Below are 24,402 nucleotides of genomic sequence, written 5' to 3' on the forward strand. Positions count from 1 at the left end.
GATTTCCTTTACTTTGTTCACAAGTCGCAATTCTTTTCATTTTTTTTTATCAAGAAGCAATTCTTTTCATTTATAATTTGATAGTTCTACGTAGATATCATGACATTTACGTTTTATAACTTTACTGATCATTAAACATACGTTCAACAAGTCAAATAGTTTCGAGTTTTTGACGTGGAAGGTAAATCTAGAAGGCCTTCGAATGACACCCATTTATTCTGACATTGATTTTTTGGGTACATTAGTCAAGACCGAAGTGTTCCGTGTAAGAGAATTAATTATTCTTTATTTTTAGCAACGAGCCATTGTACTGGTCAATGAACGTTATTGTTTTTACGTTACAAATTTGACCGAGAAAAAACTAGTAATCCTACATAATCAATTTTAGTCAGAATACAAATGAATCCTAGCACGGGCAATTATAATATACTCCCTCCGTTTTTTATTATAAGTCGTTTTAGAGAAACTTTTTTGTTCCAAATTATATGTCGTTTTCGGTTTTCTATGTAAAATTTATTAATAATTAATATTGTATGACCAATAGTAATATATCTTCTATTTTTCTATTGGTTGAAATGTGGTTAGGTAAATAATTAATGATGTTTTTGTTTAGAAAATATAAGAAATTAATAGTTTTCTTAATCTACGTGCATAGCTGTAAAACGACTTATATTAAAACAATGGAGGGAGTATGTTTCACACGTGACATACCTGAATCTATGTAACATTTTATAATAACGATGACTATTTGTATACTCGAATACAGCTATCAAAGGTGGAAATCCCGCTCAAGATTAAAAGTTGTTTAGTGGATATAAACGTGTAACTAGTGCGAATAAACACACAAATACAAACTGTAAGAATATAGTCAGCAGACAATTATTACTCATTGACTATCTCAACTATACGAAGATGCAATAAACCAAGTGCCATACACCAAAGACGGATCCACGATCAAATCGACAAACATATATGACTCTATATATATATAGATGCAAACTATAGACTTTTTCTTCTTCCTTTAATTTTCTTAAAATTGGTGGTGATTGATCGCAACATACGTAAGTACATTTGGAAAAAAAAAGATATACATAAAGAAAAAGCAGAAATCTTGAAATGTACAAAATACCAGAGTTAACTTGATGGGAGAAGATTATCCGTTTCCATAAATCTCTTGAATTGTTTTTGTAATATTTTTCCATAAAATCACTTTTTAGTTGCTTTATTCTATTAGATATTTGAGATATTTTACCAAATAAACTTATCAGTTGTTTTTGGCAAAAACTGTTTAATAAACCACAAACATAAAAAAAAACAGAATTGGTTGAGCTAGAAAATAAGCTGCAGAAGGAAAATTGCCCTAAAAATTCTACTTAAGCTGCATTAAGCTAGTTATTATTTTTAATTCCTTCAACTTATGTTATATTATTATAACTGGATAAAATTTCTATGAAAAGTCAATAGATATTTCATCATTTCATAAGAATAAAATAATTACTGATTAATGTTGAAACGTTACACAGTAAGTAAAAAAAAAATTCCACTATATATGCGCTTGACATATGTGACAAAGACCCCCAAGAAAACACCCAAAGCACCAAGCAGAAGAAATCCCATCAAATCTCCGGCGTTACTGATGGCGGAGGAGAATCAAGAAGAAACCCTAGTCTTGAAACCAAGAAGTAAACCACCACACTTCGTGTTAATACACGGCATAAGCTTAGGATCATGGTGCTGGTACAAAATCAAATGTCTCATGGAAGTCTCTGGCTTCACCGTCACTTGCATCGACCTCAAATCCTCCGGCATCGATCCTTCCTCTGCCGATTCTCTAACTTCCTTCGACCAATACAACCAACCACTCACCGACTTCCTTTCCTCCTTGCCCGAACAAGAACAGGTCAGACACACACAAAAGAAAACTAAAAAAAAAAACTAACTTAGTTAATTCTTGAAGCCTAAGCAAACTCACTCTGTTTCCTCTGTTTTGTGTTTTGTCATCAGGTGATACTTGTGGGTCACAGTGCAGGAGGGCTTAGCGTAACGAGCTCGATACATAAATTCCCTAAGAAAATCTCTCTAGCTGTTTATATTGCAGCTACAATGCTCAAATTCGGGTTTCAGACCGATGAAGATTTGAAAGATGTAATTAAATAAATAAAAAATTACTTTAAAATGAAGGTAACGTGTGAGTGACGTTTTGCTGTTCTTTCACAGGGAGTACCTGAACTATCAGAACATGGTGATGTCTATGAGCTTGGTTTCGGTTTAGGACACGAACATCCTCCGACCAGCGCCCTTATCAAACCGGAGTACCGTCGAAAGCTCCTTTACCACATGAGTCCTCAGCAGGTATTTTCTATTTTATTTTATTTTCTCTATGTTTCAAATCAGATATTTTTTCTCACAATCCAAATCTTTTGTCCTTATGCTCGCTGTTTTTGTTTATGAATGTTGTCAAGGAATGTGCGTTGGCTGCGTTACTAATGAGACCAGGTCCGGTTCTGGCGCTAACGACAGCAAAAGTTGAAGAAAAAGGACAAGAAGTGGAGGACTGCGTGCCGCGCGTGTACATCAAGACGTTGCACGACCGGGTGATGAAACCGGAGCAGCAGGAGGCGATGATGAAAAAGTGGCCACCGAGAGAAGCGTACGACGTGGACAGTGACCATTCACCTTTCTTCTCTAACCCTTTTGTGCTCTTTGGTTTACTCATCAAAGCTGCCGTTTCTGTTGGTTCCACTATCTAAAAAATATTTAAGAGCAAAGGATTGTGTGTTGTTTGTTAACCCGGTTTGATAAAATATTTAATAAAGGAGAAAATTGTTTATTAAAAATGATATAATTAAATGTTTATGTTCAATTTTATCTTGCGTTACGAAAACTCAATTTAATTAAATGTTTAGTATTAATTTGGAATTTAATAGTTTAGAGTCTTTACACAATCAAATGAATTTTAAATTCGTAATTACACTTTGACAATGGTAAGTGGAGTAAAAGAAGCAAAGAGTGTAAGTGGAGAAGAAGACAGTGTGAAGGTGACAATGTGGAGTGGTTGCAGCTTGCAAGCAAAGCCAATTATCCTCTATAAATATCTACTTGTACGAGAGTGAATGCACAGAGAGAGAAGAGACCGAGAGTGCATGTGCATGTGTGTGTTTGTGTCTTACTCATACATTACGTAGGAGAAACGTGAAGCTGATGAGTAACTCAGCTGGTGAGCAGACTTGTCAGATATGTACTGAAAACGTTGGAAGAGCTGAGAATGGATATCCTTTTGTGGCGTGTGATGTCTGCTCGTTCTCAGTTTGTAGACCTTGCTACGAGTATGAAAGGAGATATGGAAACCAGTCTTGTCCTCAGTGCAAGAACAGATACAAGAGACACAAGGGTACTCTTTGACTCTACTTTAGTCTTCATATATCTTCTGTGAACTTAAAGTTTGTATCATTGTGTTATTGAGTCTAGGTAGTCCTGCCATTCCTGGAGATAAAGACGAGGATTGCTTTGCTGATGACAGTGCTAGTGAGTTTAGTTATACAGAAAACTCACAGAAGGAAAAAAATTCAGAGGGGATGCTTCGATGGAATCTTACACGTGGGAAAGGGAAAGAGGTTGACCACTCTGATTCTGACAAAGAGGTTTCTCCAAATCCTATTCCTCGTCTCATTAGAAAATTAGAGGTAAGACATTTATTCCTTCTCTTTGTGGCATTAACATAACATCTTCACATCATGACTATCCAGCTTGAGTTATATGTTGGGATCTGAGTTTTGTCTTTTTACTTTATTGATAGGTTTCTAGAGAGTCGTCTGCTGCTTCACTTGAAGGCCAATCTGTATCTTCTACTACAACCGGTGGAAAAGCAGCTTTACCCCCACATGAATACTTACTTAAAGCTAGCTTCTCAATTTGGCTAACACAAAAAACTCTATTTAATTTCCCTTGCAGCAAGCAGAAGGACTGTGGATCCTGTTAAAGATCTTGGTTCAACCGGATTACGCAATGCAGCCTGGAGGGAGAGGGTTGAAGGGTGGAAAATGAAGCAGGAGAACAGATTCAGTCCTGTGAGATCTCAATCTGCTTCTGAAAGGGGTGTATATGATTTTGATGCCACCACTAATGTCTCCGTTGATGAGGCTTTGCTGTGAGTACCTGTTTCTTTTGCTATCTCTTTCCTAGTTAAGTTGATGTGCTGAATAATAATGTTTTCTAAATTGGTGTAGGAATGATGAAGCCGCGAGGCAGCCTCTTTCAAGGAAAGTATCGATTCGATCATCACAGATAAACCCTTACAGATTGGTTATAACACTGAGGCTCATAATCCTATGTCTCTTCTTACATTACCGTGTCACGAATCCAGTGCCAAATGCATTTGGTCTATGGTTAGTATCAGTGGTTTGTGAGATATGGTTTGCTATATCATGGATTCTTGATCAGTTCCCCAAGTGGTTCCCTGTTAACCGAGAAACATACCTTGATAGACTCTCTCTGAGGTATGTTATAATCGTGGTTCTAAAAATCGGTTTATTGACGGCAAAAATTTTCTTAAAATCCGCTTTGTACTATTTAAATTCGTTTAAACTATTTAAAATCATTCAAAATTTATCTAAATTAATCCAAATCTATTAAATTAAACAATAATGTTCGTAAAATTTTTAAAAAAAATTCTGATTTCTTTTGTTTTGTATACTTAATTTTGTTAACTCACCAAAAAAAATTATAATTAAATCCAAAACTAAAATATCTTATATAAATGTAAAATATATCTATAATAAATCAATAAAACCTAGACCTGAATAATCCTAGTCCTCTACAGAGGGTCTAGTTACAGCCTAACTATTTATTGAACATTGGTTATAACTACTCTGAAGCTCTAACTCACTGCCTTGTGTCTGTTATCTTTTTTGGTTTACTTCTAATCCTTAAATTCACGCAGGTACGATCGTGCAGGTGAACCATCACAGTTAGCAGCTGTGGACATTTTTGTGAGTACTGTTGACCCTTTAAAGGAGCCACCTCTGGTGACAGCCAATACAGTACTCTCTATCATGGCAGTAGATTACCCGGTGGATAAAGTGTCTTGTTATGTTTCTGACGATGGTGCTGCTATGTTATCATTTGAGTCCCTAGCAGAGACATCAGAGTTTGCTAGAAAGTGGGTACCTTTCTGCAAGAAGTATAGCATTGAGCCTCGAGCACCAGAATGGTACTTTGCTTTGAAAGTTGATTACTTGAAAGATAAAGTTCATCCATCATTTGTCAAGGATCGCAGAGCTATGAAGGTTGTTTTTTTGTATGTATAAGTTACCTTTTGGCATATGCTATTATTGATTATGTGTTATGTATGTGGTAGAGGGAGTATGAGAGATTCAAGATCAGAATAAATGCACTTGTTTCCAAGGCTCAGAAAGTCCCTGGAGAAGGTTGGGTCATGCAAGATGGTACGCCATGGCCTGGAAACAACACAAGGGACCATCCAGGAATGATCCAGGTTAGAGAGAATATGAATGTTAGGATTAGCCTTTGGACATTCGGTTCTCGGTTCAGCTCCAGTTCTATCCGTTCGGGTATTTAGAAATTTGGTTCGGTTTCGGTTTGGTTATTTCGATTGTTGGTTTGGTTCAGGTAACAAAATTGAGAACCGGATAATATCCGAAGTAATTTTAGATCTTACCCATTCGGTTCTGGTTCTTCGTTTAATTTGGATTAAAAAGTAAAAAAATTGTGTTTTCCAAACTAATTATCAGTTTTTTTCGGATAAGAATTTAGATAATACAGATAATTTTAAATATTTCGGATAAAAACTATTCATTTGGTTATTAGAAGTGAGACTTGATGGTCTTGTAATATCATTTGTTAATTGCAGGTTTTCTTAGGACAAAATGGTGGACTTGATGCAGAGGGCAACGAGCTTCCACGTTTGGTCTATGTTTCTAGAGAGAAGAGACCAGGTTTCCTGCACCACAAAAAGGCTGGTGCTATGAATGCACTTGTAGGTTTCTCATCAATGACATTTTCTTTCTTTCTATTTTTGGCATCTAATGAACAATACTCTCTTCACTTGGACAGGTTAGAGTTTCAGCAGTCCTTACTAATGGACCTTTCCTATTGAATCTTGATTGTGATCATTACATAAATAACAGCAAGGCCTTGAGAGAAGCTATGTGTTTCCTAATGGACCCTGAACTTGGGAAGCAAGTTTGTTATGTCCAGTTCCCTCAGAGATTTGATGGTATTGACAAGAATGATAGATATGCTAACCGGAACACCGTCTTTTTCGATGTAAGTTGTCACTTTTTCATCTTAGCAAAAATACCATCAACTTTGGCATCATGAGATATGCTCTTCAGATAAATTTGAGAGGCTTAGATGGGATTCAAGGACCTGTATACGTTGGAACTGGCTGTGTTTTCAACAGAACTGCATTATATGGTTATGAACCTCCAGTTAAACCAAAACACAAGAGAGCAAGTGTGTTATCTAGACTTTGTGTAGTATCTAGAAAGAAGGATTCTAAATCTAGAAAGGGTTCTAGCAAGCACTCTGACTCAACTGTTCCTGTATTCAACCTTGGTGATATAGAAGAGGGTGTTGAAGGTAAACTTCTTTTGACATTTATACAGTTAGTTTAACACAGAAATATCTTGAACTGTACCACATTTTGCAAAACCAGCTCCTGGTTTAGATGATGACAAGACCCTCCTGATGTCCCAAATGCGTCTGGAGAAACGTTTTGGACAATCAGATATTTTTGTTGCTTCAACACTAATGGAAAATGGAGGTGTTCCTCTCTATGCTACTCCAGAAAACCTTCTCAAAGAAGCTATCCATGTCATTAGCTGTGGATATGAGGACACAACAGAGTGGGGAACTGAGGTATCTTCTCTCTTCTCTCTTCTACTCTTTTACACTTGTATGCTTCGTTACATATCCAGGATTGATTTTCTGACATGTTAGGTTCTGTATGGTGGTATTGTTTAGATTGGTTGGATCTATGGTTCTGTAACAGAAGATATCCTCACCGGGTTCAAAATGCATGCACGTGGCTGGAGGTCGATTTACTGTATGCCTAAACTACCTGCATTCAAAGGATCTGCTCCTATTAATCTCTCTGATAGATTGAACCAAGTGCTTAGGTGGGCTTTAGGTTCAATAGAGATTCTCTTTAGTCGTCATTGTCCAATATGGTATGGTTATGGAGGGAGACTGAAGTTTCTAGAGAGGTTTGCATATGTCAACACCACGATCTACCCAATCACATCCATTCCTCTACTCATGTATTGCACATTACCTGCCGTTTGTCTCTTCACCAACCAATTCATTATTCCTGAGGTTTGGTTTTTTTTTTTTTATCTTTAATTTTTATTCATATCTCAATTGCCTAAGCAAATGGTGTGAAAATGTTTGTAGATAAGTAACTTGGCGAGCATATGGTTTCTTTCTCTCTTCCTTTCGATTTTCGCCACGGGTGTGCTTGAAATGAGATGGAGTGGTGTGGGTATAGACGAGTGGTGGAGAAACGAGCAGTTTTGGGTCATTGGCGGTGTTTCAGCTCACTTGTTTGCACTCGTCCAAGGACTTCTCAAAGTGCTCGTCGGTATAGACACCAACTTCACAGTCACATCAAAAGCCTCGGACGAAAACGGCGACTCGGCCGAGCTTTACTTGATCAAATGGACGACGCTTTTGATCCCGCCGACGACTCTGCTGATTATAAACCTTGTGGGAGTGGTTGCGGGTATCTCTTACGCGCTCAACAGTGGGTATCAGACTTGGGGACCTCTTTTTGGTAAGCTCTTCTTTGCGTTTTGGGTGATTGTTCACTTGTACCCGTTCCTCAAGGGTTTGATGGGGAGACAGAACCGGACACCGACTGTTATTGTGGTATGGTCGGTGCTTCTTTCTTCCATCTTCTCCTTGTTGTGGATTCGGGTCGATCCGTTTACCTCTAGGTTTATTGGACCGGACGTGAAGGAATGTGGATACAACTGTTGAGAGGAGCCGTCTTGAGCCCCCACACACATATCGAATGTTAATCTTGTCATTCTCTTTCGTGTGTAGCTTTTTTTTTCTTTTGTCAATAACAGTGCAGTACGAACATGATTGTAAACAAACAAAAATTTAGCGTGAAGCAAACGTTGTCCATATTATAATATCAAGAAAGATGCAGGTCAACAGTGATTGTCATGAATCAAAACATTTATTAGCGAGTTTCAGACAACATTATTCTATTACAGGAAATGGCTTCGGACCAGAGGACTGGGCTTCATGGTTCAGAACCTGTGTTCGAGTTTCTCCTGTTCCTGGAACTGCTGAGCATACCTATAGTTTCATTTGTGTATAACGAAGAAGGTTAATAAGTACGGATGAGAGTGGAGAGACAAACTTTAAGTGATTTTTTTCAGACAAAAGGTTAGGGCAAAAAAACATGGAGACCAATCATAGAAATTGAACACATCAAAAGCAGCTAGATCGAAGAACAATCATACAATCACCAGATCTTTGATATCGATGGAGAAGAGGAGAGAGAGAGTTTACCAGTAGGTTCCGAGGACAGGAGTGACGAGGAGAGTGGCGCTGATCCAATTCTCAGAGACCTTGTGGTGGATCTTCTCCGGGAGATCCTTCCAAAGTCCTGTCATTATCTTCTGCTGAAACGGCGATAGCGCGTATACCACCGCCTTCAACTTCACCGGCTGCTTCCCCATCTCTTTTTTTTTTTCCTTCACTTCTTCCGACAACAATTCACCTGAATTAAACCTAAAAATAAACAAATCTCAACGAACCGGTTAACAATTACGATTTTGGTTCGGTTCGGTTCGGTTCGGTTCAATTCGATTTTTGTTTCTTTTGATTCGATCCGGTTAGTACAAACCGAATCGGTTAACCGCTAGTTTAGTCTATTATCCTTCTCAGACGAACCAGCACGTAGCCATTTTGAGGATTGAGACGATCGAATCAACCGAAGAAGACGATGAAGATCTCCCACGTTCCCTGTCTAGAAGACAACTACTCCTACCTGTGAGTGATTCCGTATCCAATTTCGTTTCTTCTTTTTCTGATTCGGCTTATTATCAATTTTCTCGATTTTCGACAGGATAATCGACGAGAGCACCGGAGACGCGGCGGTTGTGGATCCAGTTGAGCCCGAGAAGGTAATCAAGTCGGCTGAGCAGCACAGTGCCAATATCAAGTTCGTACTCACCACCCATCATCACTGGTAACTAACTCTCTCTCACTTCACTCTGTTTAACCTAAAGTCGGTAACTTTATCAATGTTTCATTCGTCTTTGAGATTCTCTTGGTTCCAATTAGCTCTCAAGGAGTTTAGGTTTCGTTTAAATCTTGATTAATCTTGGTGCTGAATTGGGTTTTGTAGGGAAAGTTTCATTTTTTATGTGTCGTTCTCTGATTGGTGGTTGGTTGTTTTTTTTTTTTGCGTTGAAAGGGATCATGCCGGTGGCAACGAGAAGATGAAGCAGTTGGTGTCTGGAATCAAAGTCTATGGAGGCTCTCTTGATAAGGTCAAGGGATGCACTGATGCTGTCGATAATGGTGACACCTTGTCTTTGGGTCAAAATATTAACATATTAGCTCTTCACACCCCTTGGTATGTTTCCTTTTATTTTAATTTTGATCTTATTGGCTCTTGTTATCCTTCTGATATGTTTGCTGCATGTTTCAGTCACACCAAGGGTCACATTAGTTACTATGTCACAGGCAAAGATGGAGAAACCCCAGCTGTGTTCACTGGAGATACACTTGTAAGTGTTAACATTTACAAGCTGGGGATGCTCTTGTTCCATATAATATCAAGAACAGACATGATTCCATACAGAAACTGTGTTTACTTTGATGCTATACAGTTCGTTGCTGGCTGTGGGAAGTTTTTCGAAGGAACAGCTGAACAGATGCATCAGTCCTTGTGTGTGACTCTGGCTTCATTACCTAAACCGACCCAGGTTTACTGCGGCCACGAGGTAACAATAAAATAACAGCTTCATAATATCGTATTTTGAGTTCGATGTCTCTATATAAACTGAATAAACCCTTATACGTATTTCTTATGATTCCTTAGTACACTGTGAAGAACTTGGAGTTTGCTTTAACTGTGGAACCAAACAACGAGAAGATACAGCAGAAGCTATCATGGGCCCGTCAACAGCGCCAAGCGAATCTTCCCACAATCCCTTCAACACTAGAGGAAGAGCTCGAAACAAACCCGTTTATGCGCGTTAATAATCCTGAGATACAGGTAACCTATCCTATTCAAATTACTTGTGTATTCAAATTTTTATCAAGTTATCACTGTTCTATAGCTGATATCGATCTTTTACTCTTGAATGTGTTCTCTCTACAGGAGAAACTTGGTTGCAAATCACCGATCGATACTCTCAGAGAAATCAGGAACAAGAAGGATCAGTGGAGGGGCTAAGAATTGGCTGAGCTTCTTGCATAAATGCTTTTCGTGTGTTGTGGTGAACCTTTTGAATAAGTGTTTGTAACACGTTCACGTTTATACTCTCTGTGAAACTGGTAACCGGTTTGGTAAACCTAAACCGGACCGACCTGTATGCCGTGTACCCTTCTCAGTTTCTAGTTTCTTGTGGATATTAATAAATGAATACTTTCTTTTGTTGTCTTTGACAAAAAAAATAAAGCTTTTGGATGGAAAACAATAGTTCCGTATTAGAGCCACGTGGCAACAAAACGGAGGTGAGAGTGGGCTTTTGACGTTACGGTCCTTCTTCTTCGTCCAGTGTACTCAGAAATTCACAGTTTTTTTTATTTTATTTATAAAAGAGAGAGAGACGGAACACAATCTGGAAACATTATTTATAACTCAAGCTTTTGTACTTTTGCTTTATCATCATCCGTCTAGTAATTACGAGCCAACAATGAATTTATTAAACACCACCACACGCATCTTCTTCTTACACCAACCAAAGCAGAGTATCATAACTCCCTCTTCCTTATCTTTCAATGCAAAGCTTAGTTTAGATTCTTCTAAAACCAACTTTCAGATGTCTTGCCTAATCTCCGGCCAGTCCTTTCGCCGTCCGGCCAAACGTTTCACCGTCTCCAATGCTGCTTCTTCTTCTCTCTCTGGCTCCCCAGGTCTAAGCCCTATACACATCAAAGATTGTTCCTTACTTTCTACTGCTTGTTTACTCATTAGCTTCTTATCAAAGTTTCTAAGACAAAGTTCTATACTTATGGATTGTTCTTGGACTTATAAAATGTAGTCATAAATTTTCAGATCAATTTCTTGATGGTGGAGCCCAGACCAAAGAGGAGACCATAACTGAAACAGAGCAGGATCCAATAAACTTAGCTGATCCAGACAGCTGTTTCTGTGAGTTTCAAGGTGTTAACATACACCACAAAGTGTTTGATCCACGGACAATCTCTGATGATGCTCCCATCACAAGCGTCGATGCTCAAGGAACAACCCCAAAAGTCGAGTTTCCTATGATTCTATTGCACGGCTTTGGCGCTTCTGTGTTCTCCTGGAACAGAGTTATGAAGCCTTTAGCTCGCCTTGTCCGTTCGAAAGTCCTCGCCTTTGATAGACCCGCGTTTGGACTGACTTCTCGGATCCTTCACCCGTTTAGTGGTGTTACCAATGATGCAAAGCCGTTGAATCCGTACTCCATGGTGTACTCCGTGCTAACCACGTTGTACTTCATCGATTTTCTTGCTGCCGAGAAGGCCATTCTTGTAGGGTAAGTTAGTAAGTTTACATTACACTTTGCATTTCTTCTTCAAAGTGTTTGATCTTTTCATGTGTTGTAGGCATTCTGCAGGTTGCCTTGTAGCTGTAGATTCTTATTTTGAAGCTCCAGAGCGTGTTGCTGCACTCATTCTCGTTGCTCCAGCTATATTTGCTCCTCGTCCTGTGAACACAGCTGCTGGTGCTGGAGATAACCGTGGCGAAAATGGTCCCAGGAGCAAGTTTCTAGGGACTTTAGTTGAGTTAAGCAAAGTCATTATAGGTGCAATTTCGAGAGCTTTAACGGGAATGGCGAGTATGCTGAGTTCTCTCTACAAGAAAGCTTTGGCAGCTTTCCTCAGATCATATCTTGGAGTCATGCTGGTACCTTCTCATTTTCATGGTTCTAGAGAACCTCAAAAGGTTATTACTTGATGTGATTTTGTCATTAGGTGAGAATGGCGATCAATAAGTTCGGAGTAACAGCTGTTAGGAACGCTTGGTATGACTCAAAACAAGTGACTGATCACGTCGTTCAGGGCTATACAAAGGTGATGTTCCTCTGCTTCTCCCTTTATTTATCTCTTCTGCATTCTCATGTTGTATTTGGTGCAAAAGAACAGCCTCTAAAAGCAAAGGGATGGGACAAAGCTCTTGTTGAGTTCACCGTGGCTACATTAACGGATAACAATGGCTCAGAGAAGAAACCTCCATTGTCGAAAAGGTTACAAGAAATCAAATGCCCTGGTAACATCTCTGACTCTGTTTAACAAACCTGCAATTTTCATTAGACCAAATGTTTTTCTCATTAACATGATGACTTCTTCTCCATGTTGGTGACAGTTCTGATTGTCACCGGAGATACGGACCGGATTGTGCCAGCGTGGAACGCAGAGAGGCTGTCACGAGCCATCCCTGGATCGGTGTTCGAAGTGATTAAGAAATGTGGGCATCTTCCACAAGAGGAAAAGCCAGACGAGTTCATATCTGTTGTTGCAAAGTTTCTAGGGGATGTTTTTGGAGGGTCACAAGGAGAGCAACAAGTGGACTTGAAGTTCCAAGGCAGTGTGTCATAAAATGTAACGTAGGCTCAAACAATATAAAATGTAACCCTTTGCTTTTCCATTATGAGGTTCAAACTTGTCACAAAACCGGACCAAACCGAATATTCACTTGACCGGAAGTACCAATAAAGTTAGGACAAAAAAAAAGAAACAGAAGATATGTCCTAAGAGGTTATGTTGGATCTGTCAAACGCACTTTTGTTTTCTACAATAAGCTCTGACTGGTCATCATAGTGACTGTATAGAATAATATCACCCGAAGGTCAATGGAACTACCTTCGCACGGGTCTCTTAAGTTGTGGTTTATGGGCTTTACCCTGCTTTGGAATCGTTTCAAGTACTTGTATTGTCCTCTGTCTCTTGGCTGTCAATTTTTTAAGAAAATGGCCATCAAGAATGTATTCAAAAGAGTGGAGATGTTGAAGAGACAGAGAAAGACTAACCCTTATCATGTTGTTGGTAGCTCTCTTGGAGTTTCCTCTTTGCGAACTCAAACCTTGCGTCTAGATCCAGAGCTTTGAGTTTCTTGTAGCAACAAGAACAATGGCAATTGATATTAGAAACCTTTAAAAAGAAGCAAACATCAAGGCTTTATTAACTCATACTCACATCTTGTTGAGAGTTCCGCTTCTGCTCAGGAATAACAATCGGTTTTCTTTGGATTGGATGTACCATTTGTTCTCTAGTTTGCTTTGGTTGTCTTCTATGCTCGTCTTCGACGGTGGCTGAATGCTTCATAGGTCTAGCATCAATTTCTTCTCTCCTTGTCTGTTGATTCTTATTGTACCTCCCAACCAAATTAGCTTCATGGGTACCCTCGGGTCTCCTCATCGTTTTTCTTTTAGGCTCCACACTGTGACGAGGATCTGAAAACATCACAAGGGGGATTAGGAAGAGTTTCAAAGTGGAGAAAAGAGTAGCAAAGAGTATAATAACTCACTTCCATCGCAGTCCAAGCCATCTAAGATCTTCAAGTGGCCCAAGGCATAAAACAAAGACGAAAAAAAGAAAGTTTTCAGGATAACACTTGATATAATGCCCAAAACAAAATACGACAGGGGAAAGATATGTTTACATAATACCTGAGAGAGTTCAAAACCAGTAGGCTCAGGAGCCAAAAAATCTAAATCATGCGGAGGAGAAGGAAAGGCTTCTGCTTCATCAACTACCGAATAATTTGCAGACTCTGGCGTCCCTTCATCACCTGGCATTAGCCAAGTACTGTGAACCTTTTGCAAAAAAAAAAACTGCTCGCAGTGACTAAGGAACATGAGGAGAAAGCTATTACCAGCAACTTCAATAACGCTGTTCATCCATTGGTCCACCAGCTCTTTCCACTCTCTGAGCATCCCATACATAAACACAGACAATACTTATATTCAGGGGACCAGAAAGTAACAAGCACAAACGCATCTCCTAACGATCAAAACAATGCCTATCTCAGATAAAGGCAGCTGGTTTGATTCTCTTTGACCAAAGCTTAAAGCACATCACAAAAGAAAGATTGAACTCATACGCGAAGAGAGCCTTTGCAAGTTCCCTAATCTCATCAGAACCATGTCTCCGCAAGCCATTAACAGCCTTTCCAATTTCAGTATCCTGCAACAACGCAAATCCTTCAATCAAAAGTTTCTTATCATAAGTCATGTTCGTTTGGTTGCCGCAGTTTTCGACGGCGTCGGCGTCAATAAAAATAGTTGTTGTTCATTTCGTAGACGCCGACAGTTTTAATCGCAGACGCAAATTTTTTCGGCGATCGACGCGAGGACGCAGCGTTTAGACGCAGACGTAGTACCGGCGTCAATGAAACGAACAAGAGTTTATTAAAAAAATTGACGCCAACGCAGCCGCAGGTAGCTGTGTCAACCAAACGAAGATCACTATATTATACATTTACCAAAGATCAGCAGCAGAAACAAACCTTGAGAAGGTCCACACTCAGAGACATGGACTCAAGCTTCCTCAGGGAACGTAGTAGTAACACAGAGTTCGACTGCAAAAACTAAAATCAGAATCATTCCTCCAAAAACAAACTCTAATTGTTAATTCAAGCAAAGAGATCAAAACCTCATCGTCTTTATTCAACAAGATATCTCTGATCCTCATAACCTCAACAACAACAATCTCATCATCGTTCAGTTTCTTCTCATCTTCTTCATCACCGCCACCTCCACCAGAATCATCGGAGACTCCAACCGTCTCGTGGTTATTATCCTCGTGGCCACATCCGATGCAGCTGCGGCTCGCATTACAAGAGAATAGAAGCTGAGCGATTCCGTCTCTTCTGGATTTGAACTCCTTCGGGAAATCAGCGGCGGCGAGGATGATGGCGTGATTGATGATCCCGAAAATATCAGAGTCACCTCGCCGGAAATAGTCTCTCCAGTTATCCAGCGAGTGCTCCGATGGTTTCATCTCGTCGCCGATTTCGAAATCCGGTTTCTCGGGAATTTTTTTTTTTTTTTAAGTGGAACACGCGTTTCCGATCAAAAGAATCAATGTTGGTGGATTTTCGTAGCGTTTCCTTTTTCTTTTATTTTTCCCTCCACTGTTATTTATTTATCCCTCCACTGTTTACCTTAGTTTTTCACCGAGAGATATCCCAACTAGGCAACTAAATAAATAATCATCTAGTTATTTGGAAATAAAATAACTACTAGAGTTTGATCCGCACGGGTGTCCGACTATTAATTTTTTATTTTTTTATAAATTATTTAAAGATATTTTTAAACACATATATTATTTAGATATTTTTAGGTTTTTATAATCTATTTGGATCCGGAATGATCTGAGTCCGAACCCCGTCCGAAAATTTATCATATTCGAACAAAGTTTAATTTTAAACAAAAAAATCTGATATCCAAAAAACCGATCCGTACCGGAAAAGATACCTAAATGCTCCTATAATATATGCATTTAATTACGATATATATATATATATATATATATAATTAATTATTTCCAAACACACACATATATATATATATATATAATAAAATAGGAAAGGACAAAAAATATTAAAAGTTAGATTTATTAAATTATTGTTTCCATGTTTGTTTTAGTTAGAATTTGATTTTGAAAATTTATTAATTAAAGAGGAAAAAACAATCCTAAAAAGTAGGTTAATTAATAATTTCAGTGGCATGCCATTGTAAATAACTTGCAAAATTAAGGGATTTTTTAAATTTGTATTCCCTTTTTAATAGATTAGATGTTTCTTTGTTTATTAAAATGACACATAAAAATAAGAGGGAGTAACACTTGTCCTAAAACTAGATGAGATTTTTTTTTTGAATAATTTGAAATTGTATATTCCCTCCATTTCTTATTAAGTCTAATTTTAGCTTCTAAATTTTATTTTATTATAATCTTGTCAATACAATTATTAAATTTTTTCTAGTTTTTACTTTTATTCTTAGCTTATTAATTGATAAAATCAAACAAAACTAAAGAAGGTAAAATAGATATTTAATCATTTTTTAATTCGTGTGTAAAAATTTTAAACGACACTTATAATAAAATAGATAGAGTATTATTTACCATTTCTAGTAGTACAAAATAAATCATTAAATATCTAAAAAGATAAAATTACTGTTAACTTTGGCCATCGATCATTAAAGACTAATAGGTTTTTAGCTATTTATAAACCTAACAAAAACAAAGTATAGTCCAACTATTTTAATATAATTATTAAACCATTTTTATTATTAAAAAAAAACACAAATATAACTAAAAACATACAAATATAAAAAATAACTTTTTTAAAAAATGTAAAATAAAAAATATACCCGCCTTTCTAAGAGCGGATCAAAATATAATTTAACATTAAATATGACACTTTAAGTTAAGTTAGTTAGATGTCACTTTTAATTATAAATGCACAAAGCTAACTATTTTGTCACCTACAAATTACGATCAAATAACATTGTTTTCACTTGAAATTTTGAATTGTGTTGTGTGAAAAAAAAAACTACTACATAATTGAATGATACATGTTAGTCAAAGCTGTGTTACTCAGTTTCCATTAGGTTTTCATAAACACAAATAAATAAAATTATGTAGAGAAGAACAATTAACAGTTTTTCTCTCCAAAAAAATAATTAACTAAACAGTTTCACTGCTTTTGGATAAACTTTTATACTGTTTTGAAGTAGTAAATACACGGTTTTAATGCCGACAATCAACGCATCTGTTTCTTTATCTTGTAGATATTTTTTTGTATTTTCCACGTAGTTTCTTGATACGTTCGTTGTATGACTTTTCATATCCTTTGACTCTATTTTACGTAAAGGACTTTTCGACTTCTTCCAGAATTTTCATTTCTTCTATTTAATCTTCTTTAGTAGTTGGAGATTCACGAGACTGTTTGTTGCTTCGTTCTATTGGGGTAAGAGATGTTTGAACTTTGAATAGTTTTGTTTCACTATCACGAGTTATTGTTCATAGCTCCTAATAGTTTTGTCTCTAATCAATTTATTTTCTTTAACTGATAGATCGTGAATCTGATCAGCTTCGATAGCTTATAGTTCCACGAGTTATGTTTTGATTTGCTTTTTCTTTTATTTTATGTGTCTGAAATAATCATTTCGTTTGCAAGGTTTGATGACTAGCCGAAAAAACACGCATTGGTGTAATACTTGTAGACGAGGAATCCGTCTTCAAGGAGAAGACCTAAGAAGAGGAGGAGCTTGCAGTCACTGCGGTAACACCTTTCTCGAAAGGCTCTGTGAGAATGTTGAACTAAACCCGTTTGATTTATTCGGTTTAGCCATTCAAGAATCTCGTAGCCGTCGGGTCAACAACAGAAGAAGACCGGTTCTTGAAAACCAATTGAGTTTTCAAGAGTTGTTTAACCGGCTTTCAGCTCAAGACCGCCGTGGCCCACCTCCAGCTTCACCAACCGTGATCAACTCCATGCCAAAGATCAAGATCAGGAAGAAGCATCTCGGTTTGAATCCGTGTTGCCCGGTTTGCCAAGACCGGTTTGAAATGGGATCGTCTGCAAGAAAGATGCCGTGTAGACATATCTACCATTCGGAATGTATAGTCCCGTGGCTATTCCAGCATAATTCTTGTCCAGTGTGTCGCAAAGAGCTGCCAGAAGACGGGAACAATGGTCGAAAAAACCCCTTTTTGTTTCTGTGGCCGTTTACATCCTCTGGTGCGGCCTCAAACTATAATGGACCACCTTTTCATTGAGATGCTTGTGTAACAAATCACAATCCATGATATATGTTTTATTTTTTTGTTTAATTAGTGATTTTTAAAAATTATATCGATGTACAAAGGGTTTTGTAGCTCAGTACGATTTGTTGTTATATGTAATGTATAAATTTTAAGTAATTTGTATCAAAAATTTGTTATCACTATGTTGGTTACTGCTAGTGTACAACGAACATCAGTTTATTTTAATCGGTTTTTCTTCCCGGTATCAGTGAAAACTAATTTTCACTCTGTTTTCATGACTCAATACAATTATTACAATCTTGTTGAGTTTTTCTAAAAAAAGAAGTAGTAATTTACTATTACTAGTGTGACCGTACAAACGGCAAGCCACATATGTTTCAATAACGTATGCTTCTTTGTTTGTTAGCCATGCCGAATGTACGAGCTAATTTGAATTTACCAGCTATGTCATGAATTGTCCTACTCCTGCTGATAGAGGTCGTGCTTCATCAATAACGACATCAACATGTCTAGCCCATTGTATGAGAACCTCCTCTCCCTCGACTCAATACTCGAAATTAAGTGTATAAAAATGAATTCAGATGGAAACTAGAAACAGAACAGGAAGAGTTGTTATAGAATGTTGCTGCGGAAAAGCGTGCAGCCTTCTACTTGATAACCTTATTGAATATATGCTCTACCAGCTTCTTTGTATGTTATAACTTCTGAAATCGAAGGGTTGATGACTGTGAGCGAAACTGATGCAATATCCCATTGCTGGAGGGGAGTGCTCATTGGCCGGGACTTGCTAACACAACACACAGGCTGGGCAGTTGGACTAGCCTGTGTGCAAAGGTCAACTTACCCCCAACTGGAGTCTCAAAGAGCTGCTTAGCGCCTTGGCTATTATGGCAGATCTGGCTTGCTAGAAACAACACCATTTTCAACGACAAATGGCTTTCCCCTGAGGACATAGTTACCAAAGCTGTTTCAGCTACACGAGAATGGGAAGCCAGTCAGTTCAAGGAGCAGAAGAAACCACGGGTAACCTCAGCGACAGCGACCTTACCTGAACATTGTGTGATTGTACGATCAGACGCAGCATGGAGACAGGATTGTCTAACAGCTGGACTCGGCTGGACAATAACAGATGACGATCGAACTCGATCCTTCTCAACAGCAACACCTTTTGTCGTCTCCCCGTTGGATTGCGGAGGGACTCGCACTCCGTGAAGCAGTCTGGAGCTGTCAACGATTAGGATACGCAAACGTCTGCTGCGAGTCGGATTCAACGCAACTAATCCAGGCGGTGAACTCAGGATCAACAGCAACCGAAATCTACGGCATCACAGCCGACATCATTTCGCTTGCAGGCCTTTTCGAAACTATCTCTTTTCGCTGGATATCCAGAGTGAAAAATAGTGAAGCCTATGTTTTGGCAAAACAATGTCTTGCAGATGAGATTGCATTTAATTGTATCACCTAACTTTTCTGATGATTTTAATGAAAGTTCTTGTGTTTCAAAAAAAAAAAAAAAAACTTCTGAAATCGAAATATTTGGATCTAAATCCATATTCAGTCGCAGGCAGTGCCCAAACAAAGTAAAGCAAGGATTTTACTTGAGTGTTCTCTTAAAATTAAAGACCAAACCTTAAAGACACTGGTTTTACAACACAAGGCAAAACTTAAAAAGGTATAATAAAAACAAGTCACGTACGTCTACTTTGGGTTAGGATGAGTTAGCTACTTTAGGATCAGGTAACCACAAGATGGAAACCTGACCAGGGAAAAACTAAATTTCAGTGTTCACTAGCAAAAACTAAAGACAATGACAATCATAGCAGTAAGTAAACGAGCTTTATGTTATTGTTAATTTTACGTTATAACTAGCTTTTGACAATGAAGTCTTGAGAAACATGATTAACGCCAATCGGGATTGTTCTCGACCAGGATTGTGTTTCATTGTCGATGCCTTTAAACAATTTTTTTTTTGGTAAACTCGATGCCTTTAAACATTTGTTACCAAAATCTTATTAAAGTCACTCCGAGTGCACCAGTCAAAGCTAAAAATCAAGATCTTTGACATCAATACTAACTACAACTCATAGAAGTCTACTTTTTGATAGACGAACTAGATTGACATATACATGTGACTATGATGTGCTATATGCTTTTTAAAAAATGTACGCATATATATATATATACGATGAATGCTTCTTTGTATGAAGGTTCTGTGAGATGATAACAAATAATATCCTGATAAAAATTAAACATCTGTTTCATTATTGATTTGGTCTGGAGCCTGACTATAGAACCTCTAGAAAAGGCACAAGGTTACAAGATTTTTCAAAATAACATAGCACAACGAAGTTAGATAAGCTTCTTCTTGAGGAAGAAGCGTTTGAGATGCCAAACTTGAAAAAGTGAAACGATAAGGCAGAGCCCTAAAGAAATAAAGCTGAGCTGCGCAACCCTCTTGTTAGTCTTCTCGTTTACCTCCCTCATAGCTGATTCCCTGCACCATTTTTTCTTCTTTGTATTTAGTTAAAAGAGTTATATGTTCATCAAGATATGTATATTTAAAAAAAAAGATGTGTGTATATGTGTATATATATATATATATATAAACGATTCATAAAAAACGTGAGAGATGGACAGTTTTAGATGCAAACTAGATACAAATTGAGATGATAGTATAAATCACCTGAATTTTAGATAGAGAATGTTTGCCCTAATTTCAGTAATACGTTCAGAAGATTTTCGAAGCTCAAGTTCCACACCCTGCAAACAAATTATATTCAACCACATTTTTACCGAAACAGTAATGCATGAATTGAAAATTAATTAAGGACTTGCCTCGATCTTTTCTTTCTTAGCAACAGCATCCCAATCTTTGGTTTGGATACCCATCTTCCAGTCAATATTGACGATAGCAGTGCTATTGCTGGCTGTGTAATGTGTCTGATCGTGGTGTATCAAAAAACAAGCTAAGTATGTTCCGGACTCGCTCGTTGTAAACGCAAACTGACCGTGCGTCTCGTTTGTTTTCTTGTACAGTTCTTTCCCGTAAGCTGAATTTACCTGTAACCAAGGCACCACACACGCATGTATATATAACTGAGTCGTTACTATAGCTCTAAGTAAGCATGGACATTCGGCTATCCAATTGGTATTTCAGATTCTATATTTCAGTTTAGGAGACCATTCAAGTGATTTTACAAATCGGTTCAATTCGATTCAGATATTTAAACTTTGGGTTTAAGCCTCTAACAATCACTCAAAATTATAGATATCATTTCTAAACCAACGCCTTCAATATATAATTTCTAAATGTCACTAATAATCACGATATAATCCAAAAAACAATAAACAATCGTTTCCGGAATCAATTCAATATATAGATTAAGAAAAAAACCCTAAACCAATGTATCGCTGTCACATATAGCTAAGCATTACTTTTTTTTTTTTTTTAAGCATGGTTGTGATTTTACGAATTATTTGAAGCATGGTTGTGATTTGTGAATAATGATTGGTATAAATATACATACCCGGACATCAACTGTGGGACCAAGTCCGATGTTATTTTGATCGATGCAAAGGTAATCGACGACGACGACCACATTGGCATGGATCTCTTCGTAGACACATCTCTCGCCTGAACTTGGAACCGTTAACCATATCGCTTCCGCCGCCGGTAGAAGAGAGCCACCGCCTGCGAGGCAAATCAAACCAATGAATAGTAACGGTGAGATTGTCATTGTTCGAGAAAGAGAGGGAGAGAGGGAATAGATGTGTTTGAGGTTGTTTTAGTTATGAAGCAAAAGAGGGTTTTACGACAGTGGCGCGTGGGTTAAAGTTTTATGTTCCACATTGTACGTTGTAACTTGTAACCATTGGTAGATGTTTTCCTTGTATCCAATCCAAACAAGCCATGTAGGATGTAGTGAAAATTTTGTTCACGCGCAAGCCGGATATGGTGTTTCTACTTAAATGGAAACTTTGATTAATTTTGACCGGACAAAATCATCTCTATAAGGAAAGTAAAAAAATTCAACAAAGACATTGGAACAACATTTTCAATTCCATCATTTGTCTCTAAATTTTGAATTTCTTTCTCTTAAAATATGTCTTCAAAGAGGAAAGAAATATATACTCTAAAAATTTAGTTTCACAGAAAATAATAATATAAGTCTACCATTGAACGTCTGTATATACAATTCTATAAATATCACATTTTCTTAATTCTGTGAAAGTATCACGCTGTGCATATTATTTGCCTAAATTGATCCAAGAAGAATTCTCATTGGTTCAGTTAATAGATACAAAACTACTTACATGTAGTATGATTCTCACCACATATGTATCAGACGAGACAATGAAACAATCAATTGGTTTTATGGTGCATTTCTGCAGAAAAAAACATAGAACTAGAACCAGAAGCTTAATTAGTCTGGGACATGCCATGCGTTTTAGACTACTAGGTGGTGGAGGGAAAAATGCCAATTTCGACCCCAACAATTTCAGTCGTGCCAAATACAACCCGAACAATTGATCAGTGTCAAATACGACCTCAACTCAATTATAATTCAAAAAAACTACCCGAACTTCTTAAAACGTGCCTAAATCTACATTGATTCTAACAGAAGTTAGTTAACCGTTAACAAGATAAAACGACGTCGTTTTGATATACGAGGAAAAGTGCCAATTTCGACCCCAACACTCTCAGTCGTGCCAAATAGGACCCGAACAAATGAGCAGTGCCAAAACCGGCCTCAACTTAAGTATAATTTAAGAAAAACTACCTGAACTTTTCAAAACGTGCATAAATCTACATTGACTCTAGTCTCTAACAGAAGTTAGTCAACCGTTAATAAGATAAGAAGACGACGTTTATATATATATATTTAAAAAAAAAAATATGTTCATTCCGGAACTCAAACCGTGTTGTGATACCCTTTTAAATGGACACACTAACAACTAGATAAAAATAACTTTTTAAAATACTATTACAAATTTGAAATTATATAAACTACTATTATTCTTCATCTTATCTAATTTAAAATTTTGGTGACAATTTTTTCTGATTTATATAAATACATTAACATGTTTTTCTTATTTATCATATCTTTAATAAAATTATATCTTACTAAAATATAAATAATAAAATATTTATTATTATACGATCTTAAATAAGCTTAAAACTTTGAATTTATTTATACAATTTTCTGATATAAATTATTTTTAATTTTTAAAATTAAGTGGAATTTTTTTTAGTTTTCAAAGTTAATATTGTATATTTTGATATTTTGTTCAAAAATGTTAAGAGGCCTTTTACCTTTCTTTCACTAAGATATCTTGTACAAAATATTAGACAAATTAAACAATAACTAAAATATATAAAGTAATCACCAAAGTTTTAAATTGGATAAGATGAAGAAGAATAGTAGTTTATATAATGGAGAATTTCAATTTGTAATAATATTTCAAAAAATTATTTTAGTCTAGTTGTTAGTGTGCCCCTTTAAAAGGATATCTCAGTACGGATTTGAGTTCCGAAATGAACATATTTTTTAAAAAATACATATATCAAAAGGGAATTCGGCCAAAAAAATCACGAACTTTGCACGAATTGCCAAAATAAACCTGAACTTTTGGACTGGCCAAAAAAATACCAAACTTTTCATTGACTTTAAAATTTATTAACAATGTCTTTATTGACTTGCCAATTTAGCACGCCGTTAACAAACTTAACAGAAAAAAATTGACGTCGTTTATTGTTCCGTTAACTGAAACGACGTCGTTTTTGTTTTACATGATCTGAAAATAAAAACAAGTAGAACCCTGGATTCGAACTCGGGTTGCTTGGGTGAAATGATAATGTATTTAACCACTGGGCTAAAGGCGTTTTCAATATAGTTCCAAACACATTTAACTTTATTTGGTACTCACTGAATATAAAAAGTTCTCTAAAAACATAAAAGATCTATAAAATTACAAAATATTGAAAAATAAAGATTTTGTAAAAAACAAATTGAACTTAGAAATATTTTTTTTCTTTAAATAATCAAAACATTTCCAAAAAAATTCATTTTTTAAAATTAAATTAAAAATTGAAAAATAAAGAATTTTTTTATAAAATTAATTTTGAAATTAAAATAATTATTTTTCTTAAAAAAAACAAAAATCTTCCAAAATTTTCAATTTTTTAAAATAAAAATAAAAATTGAAAAAATAAATAATTTTTTATAAAATTAATTTTGAAACTAAAATAATTATTTTTTTATTAAAAAAAAATCTTCCAAAATTTTCAACTTTTTAAAAAATTTAATTTTTAGCTGATAATTGTAACTTAATTTTTTTGGATTTTCTTTGATTTTTTTAAAAAAATTGGATTTTTTTAAAAGAAAATTTTGGAAGATTTTTGATTTTTTAAAGAAAGAAAAAGTTTATTTTTAA

The 24,402-nt window shown here is 36.5% G+C and overlaps 8 protein-coding genes and 1 long non-coding RNA gene across 12 annotated transcripts; 6 read left to right on the top strand and 3 right to left on the bottom strand.

The window, feature by feature from the left end:
- Positions 1 to 655: 655 nt before the first annotated feature.
- LOC117134153 lies at positions 656 to 19,583 on the top strand. Its single transcript, XR_004458330.1, has 2 exons — positions 656 to 693; positions 18,296 to 19,583. It is a non-coding gene; the product is annotated as an uncharacterized LOC117134153 (long non-coding RNA).
- LOC103870424 (methylesterase 17) lies at positions 862 to 2,868 on the top strand. Its single transcript, XM_009148549.3, has 4 exons — positions 862 to 1,900; positions 2,005 to 2,145; positions 2,218 to 2,352; positions 2,463 to 2,868. The coding sequence occupies exons 1-4, from the start codon at positions 1,505 to 1,507 to the stop codon at positions 2,748 to 2,750; spliced, it is 960 nt and encodes a 319-aa protein (XP_009146797.2). The 5' UTR covers positions 862 to 1,504; the 3' UTR covers positions 2,751 to 2,868.
- LOC103870426 (cellulose synthase A catalytic subunit 3 [UDP-forming]-like) lies at positions 3,112 to 8,150 on the top strand. Of its 2 annotated transcripts, none has more exons than XM_033291943.1 (13): positions 3,112 to 3,391; positions 3,469 to 3,683; positions 3,797 to 3,902; positions 3,952 to 4,147; positions 4,227 to 4,496; positions 4,940 to 5,285; positions 5,357 to 5,494; positions 5,870 to 5,995; positions 6,073 to 6,285; positions 6,354 to 6,600; positions 6,677 to 6,879; positions 6,985 to 7,335; positions 7,414 to 8,150. In XM_033291943.1, exons 1-13 carry the CDS (start codon positions 3,202 to 3,204, stop codon positions 7,996 to 7,998), a joined length of 3,186 nt encoding a protein of 1,061 aa, XP_033147834.1. In that variant the 5' UTR covers positions 3,112 to 3,201; the 3' UTR covers positions 7,999 to 8,150. The 2 variants fall into 2 exon arrangements, with proteins under 2 accessions (XP_033147834.1, XP_033147833.1); XM_033291942.1 differs by having other exon boundaries at positions 3,797 to 3,857.
- On the bottom strand, positions 8,124 to 8,780 carry LOC103870425 (cytochrome b-c1 complex subunit 8). Its single transcript, XM_009148550.3, has 2 exons — positions 8,542 to 8,780; positions 8,124 to 8,325 (listed from the first exon to the last, which is right to left on the bottom strand). Exons 1-2 carry the CDS (start codon positions 8,709 to 8,711, stop codon positions 8,277 to 8,279), a joined length of 219 nt encoding a protein of 72 aa, XP_009146798.2. The 5' UTR covers positions 8,712 to 8,780; the 3' UTR covers positions 8,124 to 8,276.
- On the top strand, positions 8,819 to 10,645 carry LOC103870427 (hydroxyacylglutathione hydrolase cytoplasmic). Its single transcript, XM_009148552.3, has 7 exons — positions 8,819 to 9,024; positions 9,101 to 9,223; positions 9,452 to 9,613; positions 9,689 to 9,767; positions 9,870 to 9,983; positions 10,082 to 10,258; positions 10,364 to 10,645. The coding sequence occupies exons 1-7, from the start codon at positions 8,978 to 8,980 to the stop codon at positions 10,436 to 10,438; spliced, it is 777 nt and encodes a 258-aa protein (XP_009146800.2). The 5' UTR covers positions 8,819 to 8,977; the 3' UTR covers positions 10,439 to 10,645.
- On the top strand, positions 10,859 to 12,844 carry LOC103870430 (2-hydroxy-6-oxononadienedioate/2-hydroxy-6-oxononatrienedioate hydrolase). Its single transcript, XM_009148554.3, has 6 exons — positions 10,859 to 11,121; positions 11,264 to 11,729; positions 11,800 to 12,100; positions 12,169 to 12,267; positions 12,340 to 12,463; positions 12,560 to 12,844. Exons 1-6 carry the CDS (start codon positions 10,902 to 10,904, stop codon positions 12,790 to 12,792), a joined length of 1,443 nt encoding a protein of 480 aa, XP_009146802.1. The 5' UTR covers positions 10,859 to 10,901; the 3' UTR covers positions 12,793 to 12,844.
- LOC103870429 (probable mediator of RNA polymerase II transcription subunit 26a) lies at positions 12,817 to 15,281 on the bottom strand. Its single transcript, XM_009148553.3, has 9 exons — positions 14,848 to 15,281; positions 14,702 to 14,773; positions 14,297 to 14,379; positions 14,069 to 14,121; positions 13,863 to 13,984; positions 13,721 to 13,748; positions 13,390 to 13,646; positions 13,224 to 13,305; positions 12,817 to 13,144 (listed from the first exon to the last, which is right to left on the bottom strand). Exons 1-9 carry the CDS (start codon positions 15,193 to 15,195, stop codon positions 13,053 to 13,055), a joined length of 1,137 nt encoding a protein of 378 aa, XP_009146801.1. The 5' UTR covers positions 15,196 to 15,281; the 3' UTR covers positions 12,817 to 13,052.
- Positions 17,078 to 18,136, top strand: LOC103870432 (probable E3 ubiquitin-protein ligase RHC1A). Its single transcript, XM_009148555.3, has 2 exons — positions 17,078 to 17,167; positions 17,378 to 18,136. The coding sequence occupies exon 2, from the start codon at positions 17,383 to 17,385 to the stop codon at positions 17,977 to 17,979; it is 597 nt and encodes a 198-aa protein (XP_009146803.1). The 5' UTR covers positions 17,078 to 17,167; positions 17,378 to 17,382; the 3' UTR covers positions 17,980 to 18,136.
- Positions 18,525 to 23,064, bottom strand: LOC103870433 (transmembrane emp24 domain-containing protein p24delta6-like). Of its 3 annotated transcripts, none has more exons than XR_004458313.1 (5): positions 21,495 to 23,064; positions 20,803 to 21,027; positions 20,651 to 20,727; positions 19,016 to 20,461; positions 18,525 to 18,910 (listed from the first exon to the last, which is right to left on the bottom strand). XR_004458313.1 is itself a non-coding variant. In XM_009148557.3 (4 exons), exons 1-4 carry the CDS (start codon positions 21,702 to 21,704, stop codon positions 20,317 to 20,319), a joined length of 657 nt encoding a protein of 218 aa, XP_009146805.1. In that variant the 5' UTR covers positions 21,705 to 23,064; the 3' UTR covers positions 18,525 to 20,316. The 3 variants fall into 3 exon arrangements, 1 of the variants encoding a protein (XP_009146805.1); XR_004458312.1 differs by having other exon boundaries at positions 18,525 to 18,940; XM_009148557.3 differs by having other exon boundaries at positions 18,525 to 20,461.
- Positions 23,065 to 24,402: the final 1,338 nt, after the last annotated feature.

Source organism: Brassica rapa, chromosome A05, assembly GCF_000309985.2.
Source record: "Brassica rapa cultivar Chiifu-401-42 chromosome A05, CAAS_Brap_v3.01, whole genome shotgun sequence".
Lineage (NCBI taxonomy): Eukaryota > Viridiplantae > Streptophyta > Magnoliopsida > Brassicales > Brassicaceae > Brassica > Brassica rapa.

Bases quoted from the DNA above. Each gene is read 5' to 3' on its own strand.
- LOC103870433 (XM_009148557.3), bottom strand. From the start codon at position 21,704: ATGACAATCTCACCGTTACTATTCATTGGTTTGATTTGCCTCGCAGGC. The intron at 21,028-21,494 runs GTATGTATATTT...CCTTGGTTACAG, and splicing joins GTCCCACAGTTGATGTCCGG to GTAAATTCAGCTTACGGGAA. The intron at 20,462-20,650 runs GTGATTTATACT...AAAATGGTGCAG, and splicing joins ATTCTCTATCTAAAATTCAG to GGAATCAGCTATGAGGGAGG.
- LOC103870430 (XM_009148554.3), top strand. From the start codon at position 10,902: ATGAATTTATTAAACACCACCACACGCATCTTCTTCTTACACCAACCA. The intron at 12,268-12,339 runs GTGATGTTCCTC...GCAAAAGAACAG, and splicing joins TCGTTCAGGGCTATACAAAG to CCTCTAAAAGCAAAGGGATG. The intron at 12,464-12,559 runs GTAACATCTCTG...TGTTGGTGACAG, and splicing joins ACAAGAAATCAAATGCCCTG to TTCTGATTGTCACCGGAGAT.
- LOC103870432 (XM_009148555.3), top strand. From the start codon at position 17,383: ATGACTAGCCGAAAAAACACGCATTGGTGTAATACTTGTAGACGAGGA.
- LOC103870429 (XM_009148553.3), bottom strand. From the start codon at position 15,195: ATGAAACCATCGGAGCACTCGCTGGATAACTGGAGAGACTATTTCCGG. The intron at 14,380-14,701 runs GTTTGTTTCTGC...GCGTTGTTGCAG, and splicing joins TGAGTGTGGACCTTCTCAAG to GATACTGAAATTGGAAAGGC. The intron at 13,306-13,389 runs GTGAGTATGAGT...TGTTGCTACAAG, and splicing joins AGCGGAACTCTCAACAAGAT to AAACTCAAAGCTCTGGATCT.
- LOC103870426 (XM_033291943.1), top strand. From the start codon at position 3,202: ATGAGTAACTCAGCTGGTGAGCAGACTTGTCAGATATGTACTGAAAAC. The intron at 5,286-5,356 runs GTTGTTTTTTTG...TGTATGTGGTAG, and splicing joins AGGATCGCAGAGCTATGAAG to AGGGAGTATGAGAGATTCAA. The intron at 6,286-6,353 runs GTAAGTTGTCAC...TATGCTCTTCAG, and splicing joins GGAACACCGTCTTTTTCGAT to ATAAATTTGAGAGGCTTAGA.
- LOC103870425 (XM_009148550.3), bottom strand. From the start codon at position 8,711: ATGGGGAAGCAGCCGGTGAAGTTGAAGGCGGTGGTATACGCGCTATCG. The intron at 8,326-8,541 runs GTAAACTCTCTC...ATGAAACTATAG, and splicing joins CCTGTCCTCGGAACCTACTG to GTATGCTCAGCAGTTCCAGG.
- LOC103870427 (XM_009148552.3), top strand. From the start codon at position 8,978: ATGAAGATCTCCCACGTTCCCTGTCTAGAAGACAACTACTCCTACCT. The intron at 9,224-9,451 runs GTAACTAACTCT...TTGCGTTGAAAG, and splicing joins CTCACCACCCATCATCACTG to GGATCATGCCGGTGGCAACG. The intron at 9,614-9,688 runs GTATGTTTCCTT...TGCATGTTTCAG, and splicing joins TTAGCTCTTCACACCCCTTG to TCACACCAAGGGTCACATTA.
- LOC103870424 (XM_009148549.3), top strand. From the start codon at position 1,505: ATGTTGAAACGTTACACAGTAAGTAAAAAAAAAATTCCACTATATATG. The intron at 2,146-2,217 runs GTAATTAAATAA...GTTCTTTCACAG, and splicing joins CCGATGAAGATTTGAAAGAT to GGAGTACCTGAACTATCAGA. The intron at 2,353-2,462 runs GTATTTTCTATT...AATGTTGTCAAG, and splicing joins ACCACATGAGTCCTCAGCAG to GAATGTGCGTTGGCTGCGTT.